Source organism: Spea bombifrons, chromosome 2 (assembly GCF_027358695.1).
Source record: "Spea bombifrons isolate aSpeBom1 chromosome 2, aSpeBom1.2.pri, whole genome shotgun sequence".
NCBI classification, from domain to species: Eukaryota; Metazoa; Chordata; class Amphibia; order Anura; family Pelobatidae; genus Spea; species Spea bombifrons.
The window spans coordinates 23,665,859-23,676,160 of NC_071088.1; the positions used below are offsets into that span (position 1 = coordinate 23,665,859).

Consider the following 10,302-nt stretch of genomic DNA (forward strand, 5'->3'; position numbering starts at 1 on the left):
TAAATGTATCTTTATAAATGTACTTTCTACATATTTAGCAATTAATTATATCAAGCTCCTTCAGTTCCCATAATTTTCCATGAAACTGTGGCTCATGTCCTCATTCAAGCAAGATTAATGAAAAAATAAACATAAAAAGGTACAACAGCAGAGTAAAAAACTAGATCAAACATTGACTTTTCATGTATTATTTTACTTATCTTCTTTCTCAGATCCACCCATTGACTGTTAATTGAATCTTTAAATTGTATTTCTTACATAATACTTCATCTAAATGTGTTATTTCCCTATATACCCCACTACCACCTTTATTCAGCTCACTTTAAAATAGTTTTTTTATATATTTCTATGAAACTCATAGATTTCAGACATGAGTACTAGAAATGAAATACTTATTTGTGTTACATTGTATTATAAAGCTCTGAAATGCTCTGAAAAATAGCGGTATAAACTAAAAATTAAACATTAGCTTAAAAAAAACAGACTTTAACAATCTGACCATTTACAAATACAAATAATAAGCTTCTATACATTTAAATCTTAAGAAATCTGAAGATATTCAAATTTACATCTCAGGCCATCTTTGGCTCAAAATCCGCTAATTTGCCCAGACCTTGATAATAAACAAGTCCAATAAAGCGATGGTTAGAGTTGAGAATTTGGAGAGCTTGTGCAAATGGGGAATATGTTTGATAGTTATACATTTTCAACTATTCTCCACAATATGACTTTTTTACCCTTACTTCAACTTGGCTTGTCTGTCCTGGCTCTGGTTCATGGAAATCCCATACTTTCTAAAATGCTTTTGACTAGCTAGCCTACATTATAATCCTCTGAGCATTAGCCTTTATTACTAGTGCAGCCTTGACCATGTTGCACCAAGGACCATCCATTTGCCAATAGTATTATACAGTTTATTTATGCTGAACTTGCAAAGATACATCTCAAATCAGGTCAGAGACAAATACCATGTCTGAGTGTGTAGGATTCACAGATGTCCAACTTTAAATAGTCAATCTGTCAATCCTTAATATAGCTTAAATAACATTTTAACCCTGGATGTATTGTTGACATCCAAACATTTTTTGGCAATGTATCGTATCTCGCTCTTAAAAGATCACATTTCCATTGACCTTGTTCAAAAGGGTTACTCAAAAACATCATTCTTGAATTTCTAAAACAGTGGCCACTTTGACAGAGAAAGAAGACAATGTTCCAAATGCCAGAGGCATGGAGGTCTCAGTCAATGTTTTGCTATACAGCCTTTATTAAGCCTGTGCTCATTCATCCCAATGTACAGAACACTCAGATTTCCATATATATTATATGGAGTGTCTAAACAATCATAAGAAATGTATGGTAAAACAATGTATTTCTCTATGGTGGCTCCCAGAGAGTAACTCATAACACAGTAGCAACACGGAATCATGTTCTGAAGATAACTACATGTAAAAATATTCTTCGAGGCAAGTAAATTCACTGTAGGAAAGGTACAGCTGCATCATTGCCTTCACACATTTCTCAATTTTGCTGCTTGTCACCTACAGTTTACAAAATCTGCATACTTCTTACAACTTCAATGTATCTGATAATGTTAGCAGAGAAAAGAAAGCTGCCAATGCTGACAGAGTTGTTTCCTTCTGCTGCTGGATACTGCCAGTTCCCAAGTAAAGAATATATTTCCAACAGTCACATAAGAACGTCACAGTTGTATTAGAACTGTCATTTTTACATGATAGTGCTGGGTGTTTGTTTGACAAATGCTTCCCATAACACTTTACATAAATGGTATAAACTATTTCTGCGTGTACACTCACAGATGTGCAGGTTTGCTTGGCCGTCAGATGAGATTTATTGGCAGTGCTCATTGATTGCACGCATTAATTTAAAATATACAGGGTGGCAGGAGTTTTACAGTCTACCAGCGACACCATCAGCACGGACCAGATATCCCAGACTTTGGGACTCAATCTCCAATGTTCACCATGGACTACTCCAAGCCTTGGCACAGACAATTGTACATGGACACTGCATCTGAGGCCAGTTATGAAGATATAATTGGTATATATGTTTAATATGAACTTAAATACAAGATGTCTTAAGTAGATTGATTATTGAAAGTGCAAATGTGTTTCTCCAACAGAACTTGTATTGGTCCATTGGCATATTTGGGACAATTAAATTGCATAGTCCTCAGTGTAACAGGGAAAATGTAAGACAAGGTTTCATTATGTATGTTCATTCATGCGTGGTGGTTTTAAAATAGACTTTTAGATCCCATATGGCCTATGCAAACAGGGCAGGTACTAGACAGAACAGCAGCTATACAACAGGTATTTTTGTTTTAACCTTTCCAGGTGGTAAACATTAGTGTAGGACAGTGATGTCACAATGGAACCTGAAGGACACCACTCCAATTCATCTTCTAGAATAATCTCGCACAGGCAGCTATTTAAATTATTGGGGCCCATGTGAATATTGTGCTACAATAAAGGAACTAAGGCAATGCCTTGAATTATAATGATTTGGAAAGCAATCAGCCTCAGGCAAAAACCTGGAAAAAATGTCAGCCAAATATCCAACTGTACAAATGTAGATACACACAATGAGTACCCTAAGCAACTGGGAAATCTGTAACCTAGCACAAGTTAACATAAAAAAAGATCTGCAATGTGCACAGAGATACAGAGAGAGAAAAGTTTAGTTTTTTTAGTGGGTTGAGTTACACAACCATGTGCCTGAAAGGAGACATTTTAAAGATTTTCCTCAACTTTTATTGTAATAGCCAAAGGTGTCTAGAATCCCCCTCCCCAATGCACACGTTGTGGATAGTAGATTGGATGCAGTATCATTAAAATGATATATTATGTGCTCAGACTCTTGCAAGCTGATTGGTCCCACTCCTTCCCTCCTTTATCTATAGCGACAATGCTGGCCTCATCCCCCACAAAAGGGGGGCTTTAAACTCATCCTTGATATTATGCATCTACTACACCATGGTATCCAAACACCCTATCCTAAATTCTGGTCAACATTATTGTACAACGTTAAAATATGCTGGAGCAACACCAATAATCTGTGATCACCAAACTAATCCTAGTTTGTTTAATCTTATATCTCACCCAACATACCCCTGTGCAATCATCTTACTCCATAACCCTGGAAATAAACAAGAAGGCTCCACCAATTGACAAAATTGGTTTACTCATTACCATACCTGGGAACTTCTGGGCTCCGGCTACCCGGAACCTTTCCTTGAGGGATGCGACCAGGACTGCCCACTGACGTCAGTGGATGGTCCCGTGACGGCGGTGAGAGTTCCCCCTGATGTTGGTGGGAGGTCCTGTGGGGCGTGTCAAGCTCCCACAGGATTCGGGTCTTGACCTGGAGACCCGGAGAAGCAGTGCTTCACCCAGCAATCTCCAGGCAAACCTTGAGAGTTCCCAGGTATGCTCATTATCCCTCTTTTTCTAACCCAAATTCCCAACTATATTAACAGTTGGTGAGAGCTTAAGTGTTGCTTTATATTGACTTGCGGATAGATTTCTCATAGACCCAGGCTGCCCATGACATCTTCCAGAATATTTTTTTTTCCATTTCATTTTATCAAGAGCTTCTGTATGAATATATTTTACCTGTGTCACAACTGACATACTCAGAACATGTCCAGTAATAGAAACCAGATCTACACACAAACTCCCTGCTGATGAATGAACTGATATTTTTTAGGATACTGCAAAACTGTTTACGCTCTAACTGATCATAATTTATGAAGTCAGCTATAGGAAACAAAGTTGAGAGGAAACAAACTATGTTTCTTATGTATTGTCCCAAATATCTAGATATATTAACCTAGTCAGGATGCACTGCATTGGTGACAAAGCATGTACGGGCTGCTGTTTAATACCTGTATCACCGCGATCGGCGGCTTTGCAGGATCCACAAGTGAGGCTGGCCGTGGATCATGAGAGGAAAGCCCCCCCCCTGAAAAAAAATGGTCGGCTAAAACAGCAAATAAGTAAAAGATTTTTCAAATAAAAGTGAGGGAAAAGTCCTTTTTAACAAAAAGAATCACCATATTTTATCATTTTTTTAATAGTAAATTAGATGATATGATAAAATATTAGTATCTAAAGAAAGCCCTGCTTGTCCTGAAAAAAACAATTTTTGTGCACCCGCACACATAATGAGAGAGAAGAAAATTACAGCTAAACAGCAACACTGAAAAATGTTAAAAGAGCCTTTGTCCTAAAGTGTACTACGAGCATACCTGGGAAATCTCCGGGTTTGACCCGGAGATTGCCGGGTGAGCGCTGCTCCTCCTGTTCTCCGGATCAAGACCCGAATCTTCCGGGTTGCGGGAGCGGGGTCTTGACACGCCCTGCTCCCTGCCCATTTTCCCTTTAAATGGGGGTGTTTCCCGCTGATGTCAGCTGGACCGCCCAACGACATCAGCGGGACCGACCACCGACGTCAGCGGGACCGCCGACGTCAGTGTGCAGTCCTGCCCGCGTCCCGTAAGGAAAGGCCAAAAGTTCCCAGTCATGACTACAGGTAAGAAACAGTCTTGTCATTAAGGGGTTAAACGCATTCTTTTTGGTCACCAGCTCTCTTAACTTGTCCTTCATCATGGGTAAACCTTACCTGATGCTACTACAAACTGATATACTGCCTTTGTGCTGCCATCCAACTGCTGCATGCCAAGGGCAATTCAATTACGTCTATTTGTATTCACAAAAATTCCCACACACGTCACACGGAGAATAACTTAAAACTTTTTAACCTGCCAGTTCAGTAGTAGCCCCAGAATACGTATCAGAGTTCAACATCTGAAACACTAAAAAAAAACCCTTATTGCTTTCTCCCCCTTTTAATTGACTCACAGCAGACACTGTCATTCAGCTTCTTGACATTTGTAACTGATATAAAAACCTTGAAACAAAAACCGACATGTTTTGTAGCCCCAAACTTCGCGGACAAGTGCTGTATTGTGCTTCTGTCAGACAAACCCTGCCTTTATTTCACCTCACTATGCATATATTTAAGCGATGCATTCTCTCCAGATGTTTTGGGATGTAGTCCATGCACATCTGTATTTCTTTGCATCTTTGGATAGTGTACGTATTTCTGTAGATAATAGTCTGGCTTTATCAGATGTAGAAGGTAACAGTCATCATCCTGCATGTGCAGAAAGCTGAGTGCTGAGCCCCTGTAGCATTTGGGATATTTTGTTGAGTATTTTCTCATCTTTAAAGTGGTATTGCTATCTTGCAGTGGTGTTTCCATTCATCTTTTTATTACTTATGACAAGTTCAGATAAAAAGCTTTATTTAAGCTTCTTTACTACTCATGGTGTATCATTAGTTTTATCCAGAACAGATGCAGTTAATTAATTTAATGTAAAATTAAGTTATAGCAGCTGCTCTCATCCATCACAATGAATGATATTGGTCCAACCGACTATAAAAAATTTTTAAAAAACAGGCTTAAACACAATGTTCTACTTTCTTTTTAGGCTGTAAATTGTACAGGACAGGGACTTCCTTTCCTAATGTATTTGTATTCATTCATATTCAAAATGTCATTTTTACTTAATTACTGTGTACTGTAAGGAACCTTACATTTTGGAAGATGATGCAACTACTTTTGTCCCCACCAGTCAGCCCCTGGGTTGCGGGGATCTCTGCATCCCCATGGACCCAACATCTTTATCCATTCCTGACACACCTGCTGCTTATCTACTAATCAGGGGCTTTATATACTGGGGCTTCTCCCATATACCATTTTCTGATGTGTTGTTTTCCTGTCCTCTGATCAGGGTTATTGTTGATGTTTGCACTTGCTGATATTATATTCTCAATTTTGACTCCTGGTCTTCATTTCCTTTTTCCTTCTTACTCCTTCAATACCTCGTTTGGATATGTAATTATCTGGTTATTCACCCAGGGCTGTACTTATTGTGGATGACCTCAGCTATCCTGACCCTGATTTGTCTGACACAGACCTCTGCTGTAGCAGACAGCAGCCTACAAACATATGGTTGGAATGCCATCTGCCTCATGCAGGGTTTGGAGACTCTATATTTCTGCACAAAGACTCCTGCCTGACCCAGTACCTGAAGATGTGACACAAAAATGTCAGGTTAACTTTGTTGAGGATGTGGTTACAGGCTGTGTAGGACATGGTTACTGGCAAGACTAGGGGCAGGACTACCCATTTAACATTCCAGATAACAAAGAGCAGAGAAAAGTGAACTGAGAAAACTGAGGAGCAAAAGAAGACACAGAAAAGCAAGGAAACCAGAAAAAAAGAAAATATTCCTATTACATGTTAAGCAAAACCCTTTAATGCACATCTTCTTTCCACAGAATTGATGATGACAGGACTGTGGGTCATCTCCACTGTCTAGAAATCTCCAACACATGCACACCTCCATTTTGTAGCTCAGTGGAGGTATGTATGGAATGTCAACCATTCCCCCATACACTGAACATTGCCCCTACCTCCATATGCATTCCAGGACCCTGTAAAGGACAAGTTAACAACTTTTACTGGTATAAAGGCAGCTAAACATCAGCGGAATGCAGACTATCATGGCCACCAGACAAGCATTTCCTAAGACGTAAAGAGGTAGATCTGGGAGCTAGAACTGTCTCTATTCCAGGACTGTCCAAGTGAAACCCTACTTTGGAGGTATGACACTGTGCAATATAAACCCATCAAAGGACCAGCTTTTGGGGCCCCACTAAAAATTTGTTTTAGGCTGACCAACTGGTTGGGTTTGTTCTATTGGTTGAAGCTAGCCTGTCACCAAATACATAAATATAAATATACTGAAGTCTGCTACCTTCAGCCCTATACATTTAATAACCTCAACGAAACTGTTCAGGTGGTTTAGTCATAGCAAATACATTGCATTCATCAAGAAATAAGAACCAAGAACAGTTAGATACTGTGGTTTGTTATCACCAAATGTCCATCCCGTATTTTGGCAAATCTGGAGATAAGCTCATTAACAACTACAGGAAATATACCTATGAATGCTCATTTCATGCATTCAGATTATCGGTAACCCAAAGCCCATCTCAGTAGTACTTTACAAAAAAAGACAAACAATCTAGGTTTGTTAAGGTAATTCTATCTCCTGACAAACAACACTCTTTATCCTTTGTTTAAATACCGTTCACTTCCCCGCTGTCTTATAAGAAACATATGCTTGCACATGTAGCAACTACCAATAAGTTGTTCCAGCAGCAGTGTTACACAAGGACAAGCTGTCACACAATGTCTACTGCTTACCAAATACAATATGTACATAGTCTGAACATAAAAAGGCACCTATTTCCCCAGGCTAATTTTATATTGCCCTATTATTTGTGACGAGAACAAAACAGCTTTTCCAAAGTCATTATTAAATAACAAATCAAATCCAACCCAAGTTTGTTATTTAAAATATTTGAATCACCATAAAACTTCAAGGAGATATGATTTGAAATGTTGAGTTTGTTCATTTCTAGCACAAACCTTCCTACTTTACAGTAACGTATATTATGACAATGTTTTACAGTTTAGGATCCTAATTACAGGATAATATCACCGGCATGCACAGTGTATTTAAACTCTTAAATGAAGAACAGGATATGAACCTAAATGCTTTAGAATGTTTGTGTCAGTCTAGGCAAACACTGCCCTCTGGAGAGCATTCGGAAGAGATCACTCTTACAATCCTGTACATTACCTGTTCAACGTTCTCTGTTTATCATGAAACCCAATCATGTAAAAATAAAAGTTGACGCCAGATAAAAACCATTTGGACCATCTAGGCTGTATATTTTCCCTGATGTAAAGACTTTAATGAGTACTTAGTCTTGTCTTAGATTCAGGATAGTTGTATCAGTTGTACCTCAACGCTTCTGCCCATATAAACAATGAATCAATGAAATATATGTCATGAATGCTTCCATCCTTAAGATTTTGTTCTTTTTGCAACAAACTGCACAGCCCATTACAGCAAGTGAATTGCTTATTACCATACATAATGCAGAGTAGGTTTTTTGTTTTATATTGGTCAATTAACTTAAATTATCTGTGCTACCCGTCTTTTCAGTTTGTCATTTATAGTTTGACTTGTCTTAAGCCAAACTTAATTTAAAAAATGTATGTTTTTTAACATTCATTAATGTTCGTATGATAAAAATCGTAAAATTTGATAATTTTGGGAAACATATTTCAAATACTAAAACTCAAGACTAAAATTGCTATCATCACTTTCAATGTTACAATGCAATAAAATATTCTTATCACATATATATATGAAAATAGCAGAATACATAATGTTTAAAATAATTTCTCAGATCTATCTCTAAAGATTTTGGTGTACATTATTTAATCTTTTTTTTTTTTAAATACACATTAAATTCATTATTTGAAGTTTGTACAGATGAAAAATGCTTGGGTGATGAGTGAACTCACCTGCGATTTGAGAAGCTGTTAGCCGCTGATGCTCCATTTTGATCAGGATAATTGTGTTGTAGGCTGGATGCTGGAAATTGGTACATGAACCCAGTACTACAGGTAAATCCCCAAAAACTGAAGGACCACAACACAACAAGGGAATTTCTCATTGTGATTGAGGTTTGAATGGGTGCAAGAGTTTTGTAAACCAAATAACTTTGTAACTCAGAAATCCAGTGGTAAAATAATGGATTCGACGATCAAAGAACTCAAAACAGAAGAGCAGAGCTCAGCTGAGCACACAGGACCTGGCTGCTGGAGACATTCTCTGCTCTAAAGCCTTTTAAATTTAGTGAGCTTTGTTCCAGTCATTCAAAAGGGGGCTGTAACATATTAAGAGCATTACACATTACCAGCACCACCTGGTGGAAAGCTAACTTAATTCAATTTTGACTAAGATGGCAACAAAAACCCACTCCAGTCATCATTCTAAAAGTTCATCATTATTTTATTTTTACTTATTTTTTGAATTCCAATGAAAGGGTATGATCGTGAAAGTTGTACCTAAACTTTGCACTTAGCAATGCTTAGCAACTACCATGAATTTTCTTTATAGCACAGGAGCGCCATGTCCTCTTTAAATATTATTTTTCTATGTAGATCGGTTCTGAACTTTGTGGTGCTGGAGGAGAATTTAAACATAAGCTTAAATCAGCACTAATCTTACTAGACATACCTCAAGTTTTCACCATGTAGCAGCTATTTGTTACTGGTATTTTAGTACTGGACTGGCTATTGGGGACAATGAGCAAATGCCTGCTGGATACATGCGCATCATGACATAAAATGCAGTCGTGTGTATCCAACAGGGAACCCCACTTCTTTCTCACATGCCACCCCATTAATAATACTCCCATCTTCAGATTAAGACCCACACAATGGGGGCAACTGCACTGGTTTTGGGGGTTCACATAACATTTACTCCTAGCTGGATGGTGCTGCTGCCTGCTGCTATGGATTATCTAGTATAGCACTGATAGTATAGATCCTTGAAGGCTGTAGGCAAATGCCTAGTGTTTCTAAATTATAATCCAGCTCTGAGAAATGGAGCTTCATATACAATATAGATATCATTTGCCACCATTAAGCTCTAACCAAGTTCTAATAGACATCAAACAGCCGGGTAGCTATTGGGTAATAAAAATCTGTTATTAAATATTATATTAAAGTGCTTTCATCCTTTCATCCTACTTGGTTGTAGTAAGTTTAATTGAACAGTGATACTTTTTCTGGCATGCAGCCCCCCAAAAAAACATTTTATGAGGTGTGAGTATGCTAGACCGTTACATTGTCACATTTTGTATTTTCACCCTCTTGTTGCCATTTGAATGTGCATTAGACACTGTCTACGTTGAACTGTTACTTCCCTAACTCCTCTACCTCTGTTGTGTATTCAATATTGTTGTATGTATGGTGAGATTAGTCTGGTGCCATAGAATTGTGCCCAGTGACTTTAATGCTGTATTTGTTTATTTGTTTGTTTCTACTCTCACTCCTGCTTTCTGCTCTAACCCTCCTAATCTTTTGTTTCCGTAAGTACAAACTGTTATTTGTTATGACCTAGCAGCCGATTGTACAGCACTGAAATATGATGGCGCAATATAAACTGGTAAGTAATAATAATAACAACTAATAATTGCTCTCCAATTGGATAGTAATTTTTCTGATGGGTAAAAACCGTTTGTAGTATTTTACATATGTGTGTGGACAGTATAATTATATAATAATTTGTATGCATTTTTGTGACAATTATCTCCATTTGATTTATTGATAATGTTCTCAACTTCA

General features: G+C 37.9%; 1 protein-coding gene across 1 annotated transcript in view; it reads right to left on the minus strand.

The window, feature by feature from the left end:
* COL26A1 (collagen type XXVI alpha 1 chain) overlaps positions 1–8,777 on the minus strand; it is a 142,063-nt gene extending 133,286 nt beyond the window's left edge. The window contains exon 1 of the mRNA XM_053457149.1: positions 8,473–8,777. Coding sequence (XP_053313124.1) covers positions 8,473–8,624 — 152 coding nt within the window. The 5' untranslated portion in view covers positions 8,625–8,777. The remainder of the gene's footprint in view (positions 1–8,472) is intronic.
* Positions 8,778–10,302: the final 1,525 nt, after the last annotated feature.